This window comes from Phascolarctos cinereus, unplaced genomic scaffold, assembly GCF_003287225.1.
Source record: "Phascolarctos cinereus isolate Bilbo 61053 unplaced genomic scaffold, phaCin_HiC Scaffold_4;HRSCAF=312, whole genome shotgun sequence".
Classification (NCBI taxonomy): Eukaryota; Metazoa; Chordata; class Mammalia; order Diprotodontia; family Phascolarctidae; genus Phascolarctos; species Phascolarctos cinereus.
Window position 1 is genome coordinate 155,352,384 of NW_027555847.1, and position 22,329 is coordinate 155,374,712.

Genomic DNA, 22,329 nt, shown 5'->3' on the forward strand with positions numbered 1-22,329 from the left:
ATTTCCCTTTGGTCAGCATCATTGATTAAAAATAGCTCATGTACCTTATTGGACTTTATATTGAAGATGACTATTGAAACAGATTAAGATAAAGATAAGTAAAGTAAGGGAAATAATCCAGATAGTGAAATCTTAGGTTTTCTTGTGAAGATAAACTACTCAATTGTTAAATACATAGATTGCTCAGGTGTATTTGACTAATGGGCTGATAAGGTATGTTAGCAAGCCATGATTTTTCAGTAGCATTATATAGGAAGAACTTCATAAAAAGCAAATTTCACTGGGGGAGGGAGAGATTATAAAATTGGGCACATTAGTTATATGGATGATTGGCAGAAAAAAATATTCCTCACTTTGCAAATTTTCCTCCTCTTAAGAAACCTAAAAGTTGCATCACTCTATATTCTTGGGTCCTAAAGATTTCAGGGCATCTGGTCTAAAAGTTGAATTTCAAGAGAGGGAGGTGAGAGGTAAAATGATTTATGGTGACACTTATTAAGCTTTTATAGAACTTAATACATGTGTTCTTGATACTGCCATAAAATTAATTGTTGCTAATTAGTTAGTGCTGCCAACTCAGTTTTCCATGTGAGCCTCACCAACATTCACATCCCTCTCTTAGGTTAATGAGCTTTTCTTCCAGAATGAGTGAAGATCCTGGGACATTCCATCTGTCCCAGGACATCAATTCTGCAGCCCTTCTCTCTAACGCATATATTTTTAATTCCACTGACCACACATCCTCTTTTTAGGTGGGGGGCATGATGGGGAGGAAGAAGATGGAACTAATTTTCTATCATGATATTTACAAGCCACCCCTGGCAGCAGACATGTTAGGTGGGGCAAGTCCATTTTTCACAAAAGCACCTGGCATGGTGCAGGGATCATTTCACAAACATAAACAAATAAAATACTAATCTCTTTCCATGTCTGAAAGCAAAAGACTCAATCAATTCTCATGAAAGAATAAAATTCAAGCTCTCTGTGACTTCCTCTCTGCCTCTTTCTCTCTTTCTTTCCTTCAGCCGTCTTTTTCTCCAGGCTTGAGAAGCTGTAACTGAGTTCATTATAGGATAATGATAAACCAGCTAGCAAACATAAATGCACTGTGTTGCAAGGGACTGTTTGGGCAGCTCCTGGTCCTTAGTGACAGCTCTTTGGCACAGCACACAGTGATGATCAGCTCTAACACAGAGGCTTTTAGGTGCTAAAAGCCTTGTGGCATGAACTGCTATTATTCTGAGGTTCTTTTAGGCTGTGACCTTAAGACCTGTCCATGGTTGCACATAATCTTTTGTAGTGGGCATGACTGTAGTATAGGAGGGCTCCTTCCAAAAGCTGCTAATGTATGGTCTAAGGCAGTGAGAATCCTTTGGTTATTCTGAGGTTGGCATTCTTGTCCAATTATATATATGCTGTTGTTGTTATTCAGTCATGTCTGACTCTGTGACCCCACTTGGTATTTTCTTGGCAAAGATACTGGAGGGGTTTGCCATTTCCTTCTCCTGCTTATTTTATAGATGAGAAAACTGAGGTGAACAGGGTTAAGTGACTTGCCCAGGGTCACACAGCTAGTGTCTGAGGCCAGGTTTGAACTCAGGAAGATGAGTCTTCCTTATTCTAGGCCCCCGATCTGTGCACCATGGTGCCACCTAGCTGCCCTAGTTATATACATATACCTACACATACACATATGCATTCCATGCATACATATACACATATACCTATATATATATGAACTAATTCAGATTATATTCATATGTATTGAGTAATAATTCACATTACATGTGTATATTTGAACTAATAAGTGGTGTGTATGTGTATACACACACACACACATATATACATGGTGAGAAAATAAAGAAGTCTGGAAAGTGAATTATCAGTGAGTTGTTTATATATATTTTATGTATATATGCAATATATGCAATATATTATAAATGTACATATGTGTCCATATGTACATGTAAAGGTTTTCATATAATATATTATATATGGTGCATATGTGTGTATATATAGTGTGTGAAAATAAGGATCCTTTCCTAAGCACTATTCTCTTCCCAAGACAGCATGCTTACTCATGTGCTTGCTTTACTAACAAAACAGGGAGATTGAGGAGAGACACAAATACAATTACAGAAACATCCAGACAGGAAGAGTTAGGCTTAACTCCACCTTTGCTAATGTGGCTTGTTTGACACATATTCCCAGACAACTGAACCCTACATCATTGGTGGGCAAACTGCTGTCAAAACAGCTGTGTTTTGTTTTTAAAGGCATACCCAGGGGAGTTGAGCAATGCTTAGGGGTGAATAATAAGCATTATTCTACTACTGATGACTAAGGGAAAGTCTTTGCTCAGCTTTAGGAAGGAGGGAGGCAGAGAGAAAAGAGAGGAGAAGGAGAGAGAGAGAGAGAGAGAGAGAGAGAGAGAGAGAGAGAGAGAGAGAGAGAGAGAGAGAGAGAGAGAGAGAGAGAGAGAGAGAGAGAGAGAGAGAGAGAGAAAGAGAGAGAGCCTAGTCTCCCCTATACGCCAGGCATTGTGCCACCAACATTATAAATATTATCTCATTTGATGGTTACAATAAGCTTTGTTTGCAGAAATGAAAGTCAGGGTTCTCTCCAAATTACTAGGATGTTAAAAATCCACAAAGGAAGGAATGATATTTCAACCATTAACCTCTTAGTGCCCCTCTTACACCTCTGAGTTATAGGTGCATATATGAAAGAATAAAGAGCCAGGCACGAGGACCCATGGGGCTCTGACCTATCGGTTAGTCACTTGGCAGTAGTGCATTCTGTGATATCATTGGTACAAACTTGTCACTAAATTTCATCATGCCAGAGTTTCCTTATCTGTCCCCACTCCCAAAACACCTCTCCCTCACCTTCCCTGTTGCTGTTGATACTACCTTTAATCTCAGAATCTAAACTATTTGGCAATATCCTCACCCTAAAATAAATTTAGTTGCCAAGTCATGTCCATACATTCTTGTGTCTGCCTCCATCTCTCCAATTCCATTTCTACCATCCTACTCCAGGCCCTCATGATCTCTCATCTGTATTTTTGCAACATCCTAACTGGCCTCCTTGATTCCTGCCTCTTCCCTTTCTAATCCATCCTTCATCTCTGCTTGATGCCCAAGTCTGATCATATATGTCACTGCCTGGCTCCAAACCCTTTAGTGGTTCCCCACTGTAAGGGATAAAATGCAAACTTCTTATCTTGATTCTCCAAATCTGTCTTCTACTTGGGTTTTTCTAGCCTTATCTCACATTACTTTAGATCATCCACTTTCCATCCAGAATGGAAATTCATTCTCTCCATGTTTCTTGCTCTCATGACTGGATTAGTTAAAGATCTGGTGAGCCATTTTTGCCACCTTCAGTTGTCTTCTTCTTACCCTTCCCGTTATCTATCTTGTATATTATTTTCATGTTATTCTCCCTTAACTGTTGTGTTCATTATGCTGAAAATCCACTTGTGACTTTCTGCTATACCTACAATGTCTTTCCACTGCCTAATGGAGAGTCATAATGTATTATCAGATTTAGAGTCAGAAAGAACCTTAGAGATCATGTAATTGAACCCCATAATTTTGCATATGAAGAAGGTAAGTATCAGAATGAAGAAGTGACTTATCCATAATGATCTTACCTTTCACTCTCCAAGTTTTGCTCCGATTCAGCCAAACTCACTTATACATCGGGCTCATTCCTTTGCTTGTACTGAGAGGCAGACTAGTGCTTGACTCAGAGTCAGAAGAGCCCTAGGGTCAAATTCCCTTTTTAATGCTTCCTTGTTTTTATTATCATGGTCAAAACCTTAACCTCTTTGAATCTCAATTTTCTTATGGGTAAAATGGTGATAGGAATACCTACCTCACAGAGTTGTTCATAGGATTGATTGAGATCATGTATATAAAATTCTTTATAAATTTTAAATAATAAATCAATAAAATATAAATAAATAAAATTTATAAATTTTAGAGGGCTTTTCAAATCCGTTATAATTATTTTACTACTAGTCATTTTCTTCTTTTCCTATCCAAATCTTTAAGGTTCCTTCTTCAAAGCTCATCTCAAGGCTTCCTCCTCCATGAAGTGTTCTCTGGGTGACTTCAATCTATACTAATTTCTTCCTTCCTGACATCCTTTAGTCTCTGTAATTGAATATTATGACATCCTTTAGTCTCTGTATTTGAATACTATATTATTATCTATCTGTAGATAGGTAGAGCATTTATTAAGTGCTTCCTGTGTGCGAGTCCCTGTGCTAAGAGTTGGGGAAACAAAAAAAGAGAAGACAGCCTCTCTCCTCTAGGAGCTTATATTCTAAGGCTGGGGGCCACATAAAGGGTTGCTGAATGAGGAGAGGGTGAGTGGGAAGTATTCAAGTGAGGGTAGGAGGTGGCTGGTAAGGAAATGGAGAAGTCTGGAGAGTGAATTGAGTCAGTAGTAATGTGATCAAGGCTGACACCCATACTGAAATGGTGGCCTTTTACCTTTAAAATGGAAATAATGATACCTTCAAAACCTTCCTTCCAGGGTTTTTGTGAGGCGCAAAGGAGATGTTTGAAATCACTTAAAAATAGTTAAACTGCTACATAAACGCCAGCTATCAACAACAACAACAACAATACCATTATCACCAATTACTTATCAGCATAGCTATGTTGCAGAATGGACCTGGAGTTAAGAAAGTCTGAGTTCAATTTGGCTTCAGACATTTATTAGCTATGTGATTGTGGATACAACCTTTGACTAAATTTTCTCATCTATACAATGGGGATCGTAATAGCAACTATCTCCCAGGGTTGTTGTTAGGATCAAATAAGACAATATTTGTAAAGTGCTGAGTACAGTGCCTAGCACATAGTAGGTGCTTAATAAACGTTTCTGTTCTTCCTCTTATTATTTCTTAATTGTTTCACATGTGCATGTCTTACCTTTCTAACAGAATTGAGGATACAAACCACATGCTATAAGAGATCAGAATCTCAGAACCGTAAGGGACCTCTGTGATGGTCTAGTCCAACCTATATCTGAACAAGCATGCCCCCTGCAATGAGTCTCCGATGTTATCATCTCCCTTCCTCCCCCACAGGACTCCTCCTAGTGGAAAAAGAACCCACTCTCTCTTGGGACAGAGCATTGCACTGAAGAATAACTGATTACTAAGGTTTTTATCCCAGACATCAAGCCCAACAATGCTTCTTTGCAATATTACCTCTAGTTGTGCCTTCTGGGGCAATACGTAATTAGTCTGATCCCTCTTGCACATGAAAGTCCTTTAAATACTTGAAGACAGCTAGCATGTCTTTCTGAAATCTTCTCTTTTTTCAATCTGTATTGTTATTTTTCAGTCATTTCTGACTCTTTGTGATCCCATTTGGGGTTTACTTGGCAAAGATACTGGGGTGGTTTGCCTTTTCTCTCTCCAGCTCATTTTACAGATGAGCTAACTGAGGCACACAGGGTTAAGTGACTTGTCCAGACTCACACAGTTAGCAAGTGTCTGAGTCCATATTTGAACTCAGGTCTTCTTGACTCCCGGCCCAGTACTCTATCTACTGCACCACCTAGTGGCACCTCTTTTTCAGTCTCAACATACTTAATTCCTTTGAATTGATGTTCATATGGCATGATCTCCGAGGCCTTTTGCTCTTTTCTGGGTATTCTCCAAGGTATCAATGGATCAGTGGCCTCCCTTTAAAGTGAAACCAAGAAATGAGCACAGGAGTCCAGAAGCGGCCTGACAAGGACGGAAGGCTTCCCTATTATCACTTTCTCACCTCCATATTATCACTTTGTATCACACATGCCTTTCTTAAGATTCTTAAGCTTAAGTTTTGGCCGCTATGTCACTATGCACTCACTGAGCTTGGTGTTTTGATTGTACTATACTTAGCTGCCATCCCCTTGCTAGTTTCCAGCACAGTGCTGGGTATACCACAGGTAGCTAACAGACACTTCTTGAATTAGGTTAATAAAAAGATGACTATAAGGGATTTTTGTGAAATTTGAACACTATGTAACTATAGCAGTTATGCCTGATAATATGTATTATCACATTTTTATTTTTAGGAGACTTAAGTCTAGTTTCTCATTTAATGCTAACAACATCTGCCCAAGAGAAGAAGAATAAGTATTTTTATTTCTACTTTACAAAAGGGGAAAACAAACAATTTAAGTGATTTGCCAAAATCAGTCAGTGGCAAGGCTAGGGCTAGACCCTGACTTGTAATCAAGTGTTTCTTTCTAGTAAATTACAGTCATTTTGATTTTAATACATATTCCAAGATCTTTCATCTTAAGCCTTCTACCTATTTGATCCACCTTTTCTATCCTGGTTATCTTTGAGTTTATTATAGGTAGATGTGGCCTTATGAAGGGCTCTTAACTTTTTTATCGTTGTCCCAGGCCCTGAGGCCTTGGAGGAAGCAACCCTGCCTATGAAGAATTATACTTATATTGATTTAGCCTTGGAAAATCTAATACTTTTGCAACTGTCCTAGAAAAGACAAGTTCTAGAGAGGCTGAGTTGTGCTGGCTGCAGAAGAAGTTGGACATTTTCCAGGTAGTGGAAGCACAAAAAGGGGGAAAAAAAGATTCCTTATCTTAAGGCAGACAGAGGAGGAAGATGAGTACTGTAGCCCTCACTTTATAAATCTGCTCTCAGCTCACAAGCTGCCGTCAACTCCTTTTTCTCATTCACACGAGGAAGTTTTGCAGGCTATGAAAGACGGACAGGACAAAGAGGCAAGAGGAAGGGACACCGCTTGGTTTCGGTGAAGAAAGGGAGGAAAAGCTGGCTAGGGACTTACTGCATTAATAACCCGTAGATGCCCTAGGCAACATATGTCTTCTCTGACCCCTCGCCTATCCCCCACATCCTCAGTTTTCACCTGTATAACATACTTCTCCCCGGCAGGCTGTTTCCATGGCCTCCCAGAGTTGTGGACGACCACAGAATTAGATTTATCCTGCTGAGTTAGGGGATGGAGGCTCTGCTGGTAGCTGATGGTGATAATGGACATAATTATACCTCGCTCACACCAATTAATTTGCACGTGGGATAGTAATCGAAATTGCCATGATGAAATAATAGCAGTAGCCATTCTATCAGGTGTCTGCTTTTAAAAAGCCCAGAGGGTTTTTACAGTCAGCTATTTGTTGAGAGGGAAAGGGGGGTGAATGGGACGCTGTGTCTCTATTCTTCCTCCCCCTTCCCTTTTTGTTTCCTTCCTCTCCCTCCCGCCCCAATTTTCCTTACCTAATAAGGAGTATCACACTGTATTAAAAACAAAACTAAGCAAAAGTCTGGCTGATATCTCTGAAAGTATAGGAAATTGAACATTTTGGAGGGACTGGGAAGACCAATAGGGAATTTCTTTTTCCTGTTGTACCATACACTGCAGCTTCTTTGTTTGATGATATCTAATAGATAGACCCTTAAGGCCAAAGGGGTCCGAAACCTTCTGCCTGAACCATATCCCACCTTCCCCAATTCTTTGGCTAGCCCCTTGAAAATGTGCGGGATGATCTTACACAAAAAAAGACCAGTGAAGTCTCAGAAGTCCAATTGGAGAAAGCCTACTAATTTAAATTTTCTCAGTGGCAGGAGATTGGTTTGCTGCGGGGAAGGCATTGACAATGTAAGGCAGGCCTGCGCAAGAAATGGCCCATAGGCTGCAAGCAGCCCACCGAAGGATTTCTGGTGGCCCTGAAAAATGTAGGGCTGCCACTGCGCACTCGCTCCTGTTTGTCATGTGACCCACGGCAACCAATCATCATCGGTCTGTCTCTTCTAACCTATTTGTGGCCTGAAGAAGTTTAGCCTATTTTAATTTTGGCCCCTACCTACTGCTAAGTTGTTCAGGTCTGATGTAAGGGGACAGAATGATAACATGGATGCCCTTTTTTACCATCTTGAAAAGCAGAATGAGCTGTGAGCCTAGTTAGTACAGTGGAAAGAGTCTTGACTTTGGAGTCTGCAGGACCAGCTGCTAGGATGAGGGTTCAAACCCTGGCTCTGCCCCTTACTTACCTGTGTTGAAATTGGACGTGCCCTTTTCTTTTCTAGGCCTTAGCTTCTTCTTCGCTAAAATCCTGTCTAGTTCTAAGGTTTTCAAAGTGCTTTACCTATATTAATCATTACCTATATTAATCAACACATTAGATCCAGACAGTAGTCCTCTTAGATGGCCCTAGAGCTTATTATCTCCATTTTAAAGATGAGAAAACTAAAAATAAGAGATTAAGAGATTTCTTTATGGTCACCTAACTAATGTAGCTGGCATGATATAAGCCTAGGTATACATACACATAGCACAAGTAGTATTTTTTTTCAGTGTTCTTTCTTTAGAGCTACTTCTCTTCAGTAGCTAGAAACCATTCTTTCTAGATGTTATTGTAAGTAGAAATTCTCTTTAGAAACCGCGATTTATAAAACAGTTGTTGATACTTCCCTCTTTTCAGTATGCCGTAAGCACAATTTTGAATCTATTCTGTACTTTATTACTCTCAGCTCTGTGATTTTGAGGGCATGTTATCTAGGGTCTTAGATAACAATACTACCTATTCATGCAGAAAAAGATCACTTCAGGAAGACATTGCAAATCAAGCAAATATGAAAGCCTGATAAATCCCCCAGACTTCATCCAGGGCATTTTGCAAAGGAAACAAAAAGGTTAGACACACAAGCAAAAAAAAATAATTTCAGAAATGTATTACCTAGTCTATCATAAGGAGAATGCAAAAGTTTAATCCATTCCATTCAAGGGACTGCCATATGAATATAACAAATACATCACTTTACCCAAGTACTTAAAAGATAATTCTCAGAGTGATTCTTCATACAGCAAACTCTTCTAAATCAGTCTATATGCTGAACACAAATAATTTTGTGCTGGAGATTCTGGTAATTAGTCCAGCATAAAATACTTAACAACAACAACAACTAGCTAGGCACATGGGATTATGTTGGGATGCGTTTCAACATTTTTACTTGCTCAGAGTATACCCTCAAGTTGAAGGATTTTCATTTCATAGACAAGTTAGCAAATCTTTGGCCATTCCAACCTGCACTGCAAATTGGAGGGGGAAAAGGTATGGGATCAATTATGCACAAAAAAAAAATTGTCTCTTGATAATTATTAAGTCACACTTGACTGTACATTCCTGGTGATGGGCATATGTATATGTTAATGTAGACCAGAGGGCCCCTCTGGGATCACTGCCTTGTCATGGCAGAGGAGCTTGCATAGCTTGATGAAACTGAGCAATGCCATTCTGGGTTACCCAATGCTGTGAGGTCATACTGGAGACTTCTGACAAAAAGTGGTCCACTGGAGAAAGAAATGGCAAACCACTCCGGTATCTTTGCCAAGAAAACCCCTCTGGATAGTATTAGAGTAATAAAAGAATGAGCATGAAGTTGGACCGACTGAGAGATAGTGGGGGATAAAAGGGCCTGGTGTGCTACAGTTGATGGGGTTACAAAGAGACAGACACGACTGTGTAACTAGACAACAGCAAGACCAGGGAGCAGCAAATTATGGCCCGAGGGCCAAATCCAGTCCTCTGTTTTATATGGCCCATGCAAGTCCTATGTAGAATCAAAATGGGAGAAAGATTTCCCATATTTCAGAAAGCCCTGTGTGGTGTATTCCTGTTTGTGGACGGTATTGTGATCACCGCATCAAGCCTAGGAAAAATTGCTGAGCCTCCTAAATTAAATCCATAATCCATTAAAATAATTCAGTCTAATAATCCACAAAGGAAAAAAACACAAATGAGGAATATACACTCTAGACAATGATAAGCATCGAAGGCATTAGTGCCTATATCTTTGATAGATACTAACCATGGATGATCAGCAAGGCACAGAATTGAATAGGAAGAAGAGAAAGGGCTTGATTGCAATTGAAAAATTGTGCAGCACTTTTGAGTACCCCAAGCTTCCCCTTGAAATAAGACCCCATTTTTTTAAACCCTAGTCTTCCAGTGGCCGTGAATGATGGAATACCATTGACCTCCCAAGGAAATGCGTGGTGGACAAAAATAAATTACATCATATTACCAATGATGAATTGTGCATAGGAAGATACATAAAAAGACAATATCAGAGATGTATTACAGGAATACAAGATGGATCTAATGGGGTGCTTGGGTGCTTGTGTTTGGGTGCTTGTGCTTGGACCCCAATTTCTTCCTAGCCTCAGAAACACTATGCCTGACAATTTCTCCACAGCCCAAGGACACTGTGCCTAACAACTACTCATGAGTGGGCCCCAGCAAGCCCCTTATCTCTTTCCCTGGTGCAGTTCCAAACAGCACCTGAAGGAATTATTAGTTTGAACTGGCTTTGCACTGGTCATAAAGACATTTTTACCCACTGAACTATCTATACTACCATCCTACCTCATTATCTACATCCTGGACTCCTCATTATCTATATTCTAGACTTAAGACATATGTATACTCCCTACATCTATCTTGTCAAACAAAACATTGATTGGTGGCAGACTAGACAACTCTCAGTTACACCTGACCACACGTTAACTTAGTGACGTAGCAGGCCTAAAACCACACCTCCATGTGGCCCCCCTTGTGGGCTTTTCCCAGTGAACTCTGGGTAAAACGCCTGTGCAGTAGATACAAGAAGTGCATGTTTTCTGAAGAACTGACCACTCCTTAACCACTCCCTAATCCCACCCTGAATCACCTAGTTAGCATATTTGACACATGTCTTATCATATTTTATGCTATATAAACTTTAACTACACTCTTTTAAGATTGCAGGCTCCTTAAGAATCCTTGCCTGCTGAAAAACGTAACAAGAAACTTTTTGCAACTTGACTTTAAGATTGCTTGAGTTTGTGAATTCATTCCAGACAACCCCATCTTGTACTTTGGTTTTTGAGGGGTCCCAACCTCTCAGCCCTCATCAGATCCATTGGACAGAGAGATTGAGGGATAACAGATGAACAGACAATTCATGTGTTAGACTGGTCTCCCTATATAATTGAGTCCTAGAGGAAAGTTCCCAACACACTGGGTAGACCAACTATGGAGGATGTGCAGGAGGATGTGGACAAGAGTTGCACAGGATGAGAAGGAGGGAATGGATGTGTCTTCACACTATTGGAAAGAGTACCCTCACTTGTGAGATCATAGATCCTCAGAATCATTGAAGATAGGAAATGACGTACAATAGGAGATCTACATAGTTTTAGCCAGACTGCTAACCATCAGTGCCATGAAGGATTTAATATGATGTGCTTTGAGGTGAAATGGAACAACCCCAACTAGAGTAGACAGGAGGACAGACAGCAATGATTTCGAAGGCCAGGACACAGCTTTAAATGGGTAACCACAGTGGCTGTGGATAATTTTCAAATACCAGATACATCTTTCAGAGAAGGATGCCTCACTCTGAACAGAAGCACTGGGCCTGGGTGAGTGCAATCTGCAAAAAGGATATGAAGTTACAAATGCAAAGGGATGTTTTCCTTTGAACACAATATGAGAAAGGTGTGCATTGTTCATGCATTGTTCTTTTCAAGAACAGGTGGATAGTTAGCCCCTGTCAGTATTGCCTATAAATCCCTCTGGGGCAAGCGTTATTAATCTTTTGTGTGTGTGTGATGGGCCCCTTTGGCAGTGCAGTGGATTCTATAGACATCCTTTTCAGCATACTTTTTTTAATTTTAAATTTTATTAATTTATTTTGATTTAGCAACAATCACTTCCATATGCTTTTGAGTTGAAAATTTTTCTCCCCCTTCCTCCCCCCCCAAGACAGCGCACAATCTGATATTGGCTTTACATTGACATTCCTATGAAACATTTTAGTGAAGTTGTAAGTAAAAATTAAAACCAATAGGAGGAACCATCAGAAAGGTGAAACAAAATTCAACTTAAGGTAAAAATAAGTGAGAGTGATTCGACTTCCATAGTTCTTTCTTTGGATGTGGACAGCATTTTCCATCCCGAGGCCTCTGGAGATGTCTTAGATCCTTGTAATGCTGAGAAGGGTTCAGTTTAACAATATTAGTCATCTCATAACGTGGCTGTTATTGTGTACAAAGTCCTCTTGGTTCTGCTCACTTCACTTAGCATCAGACCATATAAGTCTTTCCAGGTTTTTCTGAAGTCAGCCTGTTCATCATTTCTTATAGCACAATAGTATTCCATTACATTCACATATCACAACTTGCTCAGTCATTCCCCAATTGATGGGCATCCTCTCAATTTCCAATTCTTTGCCACCACAAAAAGAGCTGCTATGAATATTTTTGTACATGTGGGTCCTTTTCCCATTTGTTTGATCTCTTTGGGATATAGGCCTAGAAGTGCTATTGCTGGATCAAAGGGTATGCATATTTTCGTAGCCCTTTGGGCATAGTTCCAAATTGTTCTCCAGAATGGTTGGATCATTTCACAACTCCACCAACAATGTATTAGTGTTCCAATTTTCCCACATCCTCTCCAACATTTATCATTTTCCTGTTTTGTCATGTTGGCCAATCTGATAGGTGTGATGTGGTACCTCAGAGTTGTTTTGATTTGCATTTCTCTAATCAATAACGATTTAGAGCATTTTTTCATATGACTATAGATGGTTTTAATTTCTTCATCTGAGAACTGTCCATATCCTTTGACCATTTATCAATTGGGGAATGGCTTGTGTTCTTATGAATTTGTCTTAATTCTCTATATATTTTAGAAATGAGGCCTTTATCAGAGAGACTGTTTGTAAAAATTCTTTCCCAATTTTCTACCTTCCTTCTAATCTTAGGTGCATTGGCTTTGTTTGTGCAAAAACTTTTCAACTTAATGTAATCAAAATTATCCATTTTGCTTTTCATAATGCTGTCTATCTCCTGTTTGGTCATGAATTCTTCTGTTCTCCATAGATCTGATAGGTAAACTATTTCTTGTTCTCCCAGTTTACTTATGGTATCAGCCTGTATATCTAAGTCCTGAACCCATTTTTACTTTATTTTGGTATATGGTGTGAGATTTGGGTCTATGCCTAGTTTCTGCCATACTCTTTTCCAGTTTTCCCAGCAGTTTTTTTCAAAGAGTGGGTTCTTATCCCAGAAGCTGGGGTCTTTGGGTTTATCAAATAATAGATTACTATAGTCATTGACTACTGTGTCTTGCATATTTAACCCATTCCACTGATCCACCTTCCTATTTCTTAGACAGTAGTACCAAGCAGTTTTGATGATTGCTGCTTTATAATACAATTTGAGATCTTTCAGCATACTTTTAAAAAATCATAATGGAAGGAAATGGTAAATTTCAGTTAGAGATCAGTGAAAATAAAGATGTAATTTCTTTTCTTATCTAAGTTTAAAAACCCACTGAAATCTCTCCACAGATGCCTTGAGGGTCCATGGACCCCAGTCTTCTCTAAGGCTTCCTGAATAAAAGACAAGAAAAAAATACTTTTAATTAACAGGGTCCAAATATCCAATCTTTTTCTGGCTCCTCTATGAACAACATGGCACCACATAAGCCGGAAAACTGCATTTGCTTAGAATTATAAACTATTTTAAGTGAACTGGTGTGCATATGAGGAAGTTTTTATTATTTACATATTGACTTGTTCTAAGGCACAATCCATGCAATTCATTATGCCTGAAAACATAACAAAACATAATCACCATTTAAAATTGTTTTCCTAGGGAAAAGGTGCATTTTAATGCCTTTAAAGGTCAGTATCAGGGGAAGAAAAATAATAGGTGTGTGTGTGTGTGTGTGTGTGTGTGTGTGTGTGTGTGTGTGTGTGTATGTGTGATGGTGGAACTAATTATGGTTCTATCCATAACTTTACAGACCTTAGTTTACCCAAGTATCCTTTTTTCTCTTGCTATCATAAAGAAACAATGAAAGTCAAATCAAATAGTAACATACCCACCTTGCTTTAGCTTCAGTGCAGAGTAAATTAAGTGGGAATTTCATACCTGAAGAGCATATGACAATGAGCTAAATACTTACTTTAATTAGTTATTTGTTCTTACATCATATCAGTGTTTTTTTTTAACGTGGTCACTCTTCCCAATGAACACACTTCTTACTTCATTTTATTGCTGCTGCTGCAAGAGGAGAGATTTCTATCTGTTCTTGAGCATGTGATTATTCTGCCAATACAATGGCCCCTTTAATTTCCATTCCCCTGAGTTCCCACAGAAACCAAGGTCTCTTTCATTGTGTTTCCCACTTAATCCACTCTTGATCCTCCTGAAATTCTGTTAAGGACCACCAGCACTTTACATATTTTCCATAAAGTAGACAAGACCGGAAAGATCAAGCAGATATTTACTAAACACCAGCTCTGTGTAGCCCTGCCCAGAAGAGGCTTTTATAGTCTTATTTGGGTAGAGGTGACATTTAGAGCAATAGAGGTCATAAGTTCATGATTCCAGGGTTCAGAGTTAGGAGAGACCTTAGAAATCCTCTAGTCCAATCCTCTCACTTTACAGATGAGGAAACTGAGGACTGGGGAGGATAAATGACTAGTCCAAGATCACACAGATGGTAAGCAAAAGAACTAGGATTCAAACTCAGGACCTCTGACTCCATATCCAGCATTCTTTCCACTGGGACAAATAGTGTACCTTCAAGTGGTATTAACTTTGAAAATGAAAAGCATAGATATGTAAAATGGGTACAATCCTAAATATAGAGGAAATATTCATCTAATTGAGATCCTAAGATCCCAGACTTAGAACTGGAAGAGATCTCAGAGATCCATGCATTGGAATACTCTCCCTTTTCCCCTCCTCCTCCTGGTTTACCTGGCTCCCTTCAATACTCAACTGAAATCCCACCTAGTTCAAGAGCCTTCTCCCAGTTCTCCCGGCTAGTCCCTCTGGTATCGCCTGCCATTTACAATGGACAGCTTTCCTGTATTCATAGTTGCTTGCATATTGTCTCCACTATTAGAATGTGAGCTTCTTGAGGGCAGAGTCCACGTGTTTGCTTTCTGTCCCCAGCATTTAGGTAGATCCAAAGCATTTCCTAAAGGCTAGTTGTCTCTTTCACTGATTCTGTTTGATCTCTTCATTTTGCAAACAAAGGAGTTGAGACTGCCTCCAAGAGGTTTTAAATGTCTTGCTCAGAATCATACAGGTCCTAAGCAGCAGATTTGAATGCGGGTCTCCAAATTGAGGGTCCCCTCCACTCACTATCTCGCAATGTCATGTAACATGATGTCTATTGAATTATTGGAATCTCTACCAGATTTGGAGAAAATGTATCATGATCTCTGTTTAAAACCAAGAAACAAAAATCAGGAAGTGTAACACCTTGGTTTAATTGGAAGGGAGGAGTTTTGCCCAGGAAGAGTAAACTGAGATTCAGTTGTTTTAGGAAAGCTCTCATGGACAGGAAAGAGGGGAGGACCTTGAATGAGCATTTGCATTATGAGTAGGATTTGGACAGTTGTGGGGGGGTGGGAGGAGAGTACAATGTTGTTCTCTCTGGTTGATAGGTACTTTCCCTTTCTCATTCGAGTCACTTCAACTTGGCAAATAGTGACTAGGTGGCTGCTATAGACCAGGCATTGGCAAAAATGAAACATACCTTGCCCTTAAAGAGTTTATTGGGGGGGGGAGGTAAACAAGTGCACTCAGATAATTCAAAACAAAATATATATACAAATAATTTTTTATGGGGCAGCAGCACTAATTACTGGAGAGAGAATATATCTCTTGTAGGACCTGGCATTTAAAGGAACTAGGGAACCTAAGAGGCAGGATTGAGATGGGAGTGCATCCTGGGGGGAGGCAGCACATGGGATACACAGCCTATGCTTTGCATCCATCCTTCTCCTCCCCACCTTCTGGCAAGGACTGTGACTGTTCCACACTGCATCACACTGACACCTTCTTCTAGCAATTCAGAGTCATCGCAAGGATGGGCACAGCCTGACTCCTCTTGGAGGGGCTGCCTGTAGAGGAGAGTACTAGGGAATGAAGAGAACATCATGCTGACCTACTAACAATATGTGCCATGGATTCCCTCAACCCATGACCTGCTCCCCACCTCCCTGTGCTTCAGCTCTAATTTTTATTCTGTGTTTGTTTTACAGTCGTTCAACACATCAAGAGACATAACATCGTTCTGAAAAGGGAACTAGGTGAAGGAGCCTTTGGAAAAGTTTTCCTTGCTGAGTGTTATAACCTCTGTCCTGAACAGGACAAGATCTTGGTGGCGGTAAAGGTAAGAAAATCTCTAATTCCTGACAATTCTACGTCTTGAGACTGACACTTGAAATATTTTTAGCAAACTTTCCGGGGACAAAGAAGCAGTGTGGCAAAATGGATAAAGAGTCAGGAAGATATGGATTTGAATCCCACCTTAGACACATCTAAGCTCAGTCACCCTGGACGTTGTCTCTTAACCTCATGGCTTCAGTTTCCTCATATGTAAAAATGGGATAATAATAGCACTTACCCTACAGAGCCGTTGTGGAGATCAAATGAGACAGAATATGCAAAGTTCTTTGTCAGTCTCAAAGTGCTATATATAAGTGATAGCTATAATCTGTATTAATTGACTAAATTGGCTGCAATCTGCATTGATGGATAGTATCCCCACACTGAGAGTTCCCTGCACTGGTTAAATCGTGGATTCTTTGAGTATATAAGTATTCAAGAATAAGCAATTCCAGGTACAGTGAATACCAGTGTTCAAATCTACTTTACTGATGGAACAGTTGCCCCAGTGTCTACTTCATAGGGCTCAGTGGATTATAAAGGTCACCAGAACAATACTGCATCAATTTACAGATGAGCAACTAGGCCAAGAGAGATAAGGTGATTTACTCAAGACCGTATAGGAAGTGGTAGATTTCAGAATTTGAACCCAGATCCCCGGTCTCCATATATAACATTCTTTTCATTATGCCACTCTTTGTGACCACTTACATGTAGATCTTACTGAATTCTTCAGTCACTCTTCAGAACCAGTACTAACAGAAATGTGGAGAGAGAGAATGGAAAATCCCAGTCACCTAAGTACAGAGAGTCTGGGCTCAGTGTAAGGGCATAGTGAAGCCGGCTGGAACCTGCTTGAGAAGGTTGATTATTAAATTGATTGTTAAATTTTCAGTGTGAGCATTTACACCATGGAAATCTGCAAAACCTTCAAAGGTCTTGACTGATTGCTTTGTAGATTGTTTAGACTTAAAGAACCATTAATAATGTAGATTAAACTCATGCTGTGGACTTTTTTTTTTCCTGGAGAGATGGTTTAGTATTTACCAGCTTACCTCTGTCTCAATTTGGCTTTGTCTTACTGTTGCCACCTAGAATCTTCAGCCTAGGATCTACCACATGCCTGGAAACTGAGGTTCAGAGATGTTAAGATGACTTTCCCAAGGTTATCTAGCTAGTAGATGTCAGAGGTAAGGTTCAGGTCTTCCTGATTCCAAGTCCAGCACTCTTTCCACTAAGTCCCAATGTAAATGGAAATTTCAGAAAGGAATGGAATTTCCCATGACTTCTTTCATTCACAAGAAAAATTGATTTAAACACCTCAGAGAGTTTTTATTAAAATCCCAAGGAATCTTTTACAAATATGTTATCACCTGTAATAAAAATCGCTCATCAAAGTATTGATTCACATAAAATAATGAAGACATGAGTTTCTTTAATGAAATGTGCATATAATAGATATGAATGTGACTATCCACAAACTTTATTAAAATAAATGTAATTTTTTTTTGCCTTGAACCCCTGGTAGATATTCCTTGGGGTCATGAGGGAGGGTGTGGAAGAGGGCATTAAAAATGGATACTTTCAATCTGAAATAGCTTCTTTTAAAAAGTGCATGAACAAATCTTAAACGCTTAATTTAGATTAAGAATCTTATTTTTATCAGGACAACATTTCATTGTTACAAGGGCTTTATGGCCTACTATTATTATGGTTAGTGTTCATTAACTAGCATAATGGGCAGCTAATAAAGAAAAAGTCTTTAAAAATGTCTAAACTTCTCCACTCTGCAGACTAAACACTCTAAAAGTGGCAGATGGAGCTCAGATTTTTCCAAGCAGAAATATTCTACATGTGTTTTTCTTGTCGTAGAAAGGAACTAACTTGGGTGGCAAGAAGTCCCAGGGACTGTCAGCAAATTCCATATTTTGAGCACAATGAAAGTTATAAGTCTCTGATGATAACCAAGTTCATGTTTATAAAATAAATATAAGCTTAGTGAATGGATAAAGAATGATTCATTTGGATGGGGATGAGGGAGGAATTAAGGAAGCCTTTGAGAGATGTGGAGTTTAGGAGGTCAAGGTGGGAGGAGGGAGGTTTGAAGGGGTGGGTTTGACCAGGCAGAAGGTTTAAAAAAAAAATTTCCCTACTCTCAGAATGTTTAACTCCTGAAGTCTCTATTGTTTCTTCCTTCCTTCATTGACTACCCCAGGGAGGTGAAGAATAGCATTTTCAGAATGCTATGCCTGTATTTCTGTAATTCTTCTAATAGTCTTTCTTGTTCCCTTGGGTGAGTGAGGCTAGAGGGACCTTTTGATAGGAGTAGCACTAACAGGAACTTTTCACGACTGTGGCATCCTGAATACACTGGCCTTGAAGTCAGATAGAATAGGGTTCAAGTCATAGTTCCGTCACATACTCGTTGGGTAACTATGGGCTAGGCACTTAACTTCCCCAAACCACAGGCATCTTCTCCAAGAATGTCAGTTCATGGTAAGTCCCACTTCTGCCATTTACTATCTTGTGGCCTTTGATAAGTCACTTAGATCTCTGGGCTTCATTTTCCTCAACTGTGAAATGAAGGGATTGGACTGGATAAGCTCTAAGCTGTCTTCCATCTTTAAGTCTATAATCTTGAGTTACAGATTGAGTTGCCAGTCAGAATGGTCTAGGGAAGAAGTGTCGAACTTGTCACCCATGAGGCAGCCAGCAAAACTCCCAAATGCTGCCTGAAACAAATTAAAATGGAATTGGGAAATGTTTAACAAAATAAACAAAAGCACAATACAACAGAGACAATGCTGATTTGTGCTTTTCTAAACAATATGCTGATGCAGGGATCCATTTCTATTTGAGTTTGACTTCACTGATATTGAGAATATCTACACGTGGACTTCCGTACATTGATGAAAATGCAGTTTTAGATGATAAGGGAAGAGAGAATCTAACTTAGTTGAGCTTCTTGTAATGCCCTGAGGAGAAAGCATGTTCCAAGGGATTTGGACTCCAAGTTGAGGACATTAACTTAGGTATTATATTACCTTCTAAACACGACAAGCCAGGGCTTCAGTGATTTTATTTGGATATCCAAGTGCTTTGGGCCTATAGTCAGCAATGGTTTAGCCAATGGCAAATCTTGAGAGGGATAGCACCTGAGACCAAGCTGTTCTGCTTAGAGACTTGAGTAAAACAGTACATTGAAGGTCATGCTACCATGATAACTGCATACTTGCCCTGGACCTTTAGCTATATCTCTACCCCATACATGGATCCTGCGCCAGATCCACCCTGAGGAACTGCAGGTATTGACTGTTGGACAGTTCTTCAAACCTCTGGTTCAAGGTCAAGAACAGGAGTTGTTTTTGCTAATTTTGTTCTTGCTAATTGCTAATTTTCAGCAATTAGGACAATAACTGTCACAAATCCAGGTCTGCTGTAGAAGCACACTGAATCCCTGAACTCAGAGCCAAGGTTCTGCTGATGCCACCATAGCTGTTTGGTCTGGCTTCAACTTGTTAGATATCAGGTTTCAACTTACTGTTTAGTAATACCGCTATAGTTTCTGCCAGTGTGGCTCTGGAAGTCTGTGGACTAGATTATAAAGAAGGCTATGAAGATCATGCACAATGTTTTGTACATTTGTGTGTCCAGCATAGAGTTTTGCACTTTAGAAGACTCTCAGTGTTGAATGAATGAATGGTTGAATTTCTCTTCAATGCCCACCCCTATTTGCCTTGGATTGGATTAGCTGACCAATAGCTAATCATATTCTTAATTTGTATACAATTTAGTGCCAAGATGATGAAAAAACAGAAGCTCAACTTTCTTTTCTTCCTTAAAGCATTTTTTCCACGATCTTTCTTCTAAAAACATATCCTATGGGGTGATCTCCATCTTTTATAAATGGGATGGATGAAGGAGGGAGACAGGAAGCTAAATTCTTTTTCCTCTTTTTTACCCCCCCTCTCCTTATGGAATATCATCACCATCTTTGATTCAATTGATGTATTTGTATTTCTGTATCTTGTTCCTATCATAGAAAACTTCAATAAGGGAAAATTCAGTCTTTTGTCAAATTGGTATTATGATTCGGGGTCAATTAAAAGTTATGTTTAAAAAAAAATGTTATCTTCCTTCTGCCATTTGACTAATGCAGCCAGAGCAGACTTAAACATAAATAGTTCATGCCCAAACTTGTGCTACCTACTTACCCCATACCTTCTGGATGGACATGGCTGCTAATACCACTTGGATGAGCAAAAGAATTGCCAACCACAATTATTCTGGTTGGATGGAAGACAGCTGCCCTGCCACTCCATGCCCAGATTCCCAGATTCTCAGCCATTGCCATATGACCTGCTAATGCACGATGAGAATCCCTGAGCCTTTTCATCTACCTTACCTATAACCTTAGGATCATTGGACCCTTCTATCTATACTGCAGATGAAAAATACATATATATATATATATATATATATATATATATATATATATATATTATATATAATATACACACACACACACACACATATACATACATGAATATATATCTATATACACAGATATTCATGCATATATATAAATATATACATATACATATATACACAGATATTCATACACACACACACGTATATGTATATGAAGATTCATCTGCAGAGCAGATGGAAGGGTCCAATGATAAATATATATACAATGTATATTTTTCCCCTCCTCCCATCTTCCCTCCCCTTATAATAAAATATGTGCTCCTTGAAATCAGGGAGCTCTTGTCTATCTGCTTGGCCCATAGTAAGTGCTTAGTAAATGGGGTTTTTTCATTAATTTATTTATTCCCATGTACATATGGGCTTGACCTAGAAGTCTGATCTTGCTGTGTTTGGTGAATGAGGGAGGGGATAAACCTTGTTAGAAGGAAAATCTTTGAGAAAATGCTTTAATAAATATAGACAAGTCCAACTTTCATTTTCCCTCTTCATGGCACTTTCGGATTCAAATTTAGTGCATGTTTAGCTGTTCGTCAGATAATCCAATCCATGGCAAAAAGATCAATAAATATTGAGCACCTACTATGTACTAGATGGCAGAGATTTATAGACAAGGGGAAAAGCAGTCTCTTCCCTCAAGGAACTTACACTCTACTGCAGGATTTGAGGGCATTGACCCAGTCATCCTTCTAGCTACCACCTTATTCAGGTAACCCCTATCCCCCAGGACCTGATGGCTACAACCCAATGAGAGTTAACACATGGACTACTTTAGTGTAATACTGATATGTGCCAAACAGCAAAAGAAGCGCAGGAAGGCCCCTAGTTCAGTGGGGTAGATACACTATGGAGGATTTACAGAAAAACATGGACAAGAATGAGGCAGAATGAGAAACCTTGGATGTATTCCAGTCAACACCAGGGGAGGGCATGTCCATAGCTAAGATTTCACAATTCATTGACTTATTGAAGACTGTTAACTAGTCTTTGAGTCAACAGTTTATCCATGCTATTAAGAAAAAAGTCTCAAGGCAGCTAGGTGGCACAGTGGATAGAGCACCGGCCCTGAAGTCAGGAGGACCCGAGTTCAAATCCAGCCTCAGAGCAAACACTTGACACTTACTAGCTGTGTGACCCTGGACAAGTCATTTAATTCCAATTGCCAAAAAAAAAAGTCTCAAAAAGCATTGAGAAGTTGCACTGAACCTACCTTTCTCGCTATTCACCTTCTTGCATAAATGTAAGCAAAAGTATGACCTCAGTCTCTGATGTGAAAGGCTGTATAATTGGAAGGTGCACGGAATTGCTATGAGCACAAGATGAGGAGCCTCCTCCTAGATGCATCTGTCACTTACTACCTCTGAGACTTTAGACAAGTTACTCTGGGCCTCAGTTTCCTTATCTGTAGTATGTATTACTTTGGCTTAATAGCCTCTAAGGTCCTTTCTGGCTTTAAATTGGTTATCCTATCATCCCCTATATGTGGATTTTTACTGAAACCAATGATTTGGCTTACCTATTAGAACCGAAATCACATAAAGACATGAATATTGACAATGTCAATATATTGAATGAATGAATGAATGAATGAATAAAAAAGTATTTG

The 22,329-nt window shown here is 39.4% G+C and overlaps 1 protein-coding gene across 2 annotated transcripts in view; it reads left to right on the plus strand.

Moving 5' to 3' along the window:
• The window catches only part of NTRK2 (neurotrophic receptor tyrosine kinase 2), a 414,935-nt gene that overhangs the window by 283,699 nt on the left and 108,907 nt on the right, over positions 1-22,329 (plus strand). For both annotated transcript variants that reach the window (XM_020966953.2, XM_020966954.2), the window contains one exon: positions 16,109-16,239. In XM_020966953.2, the coding sequence (XP_020822612.1) occupies positions 16,109-16,239 (131 nt within the window). The remainder of the gene's footprint in view (positions 1-16,108; positions 16,240-22,329) is intronic.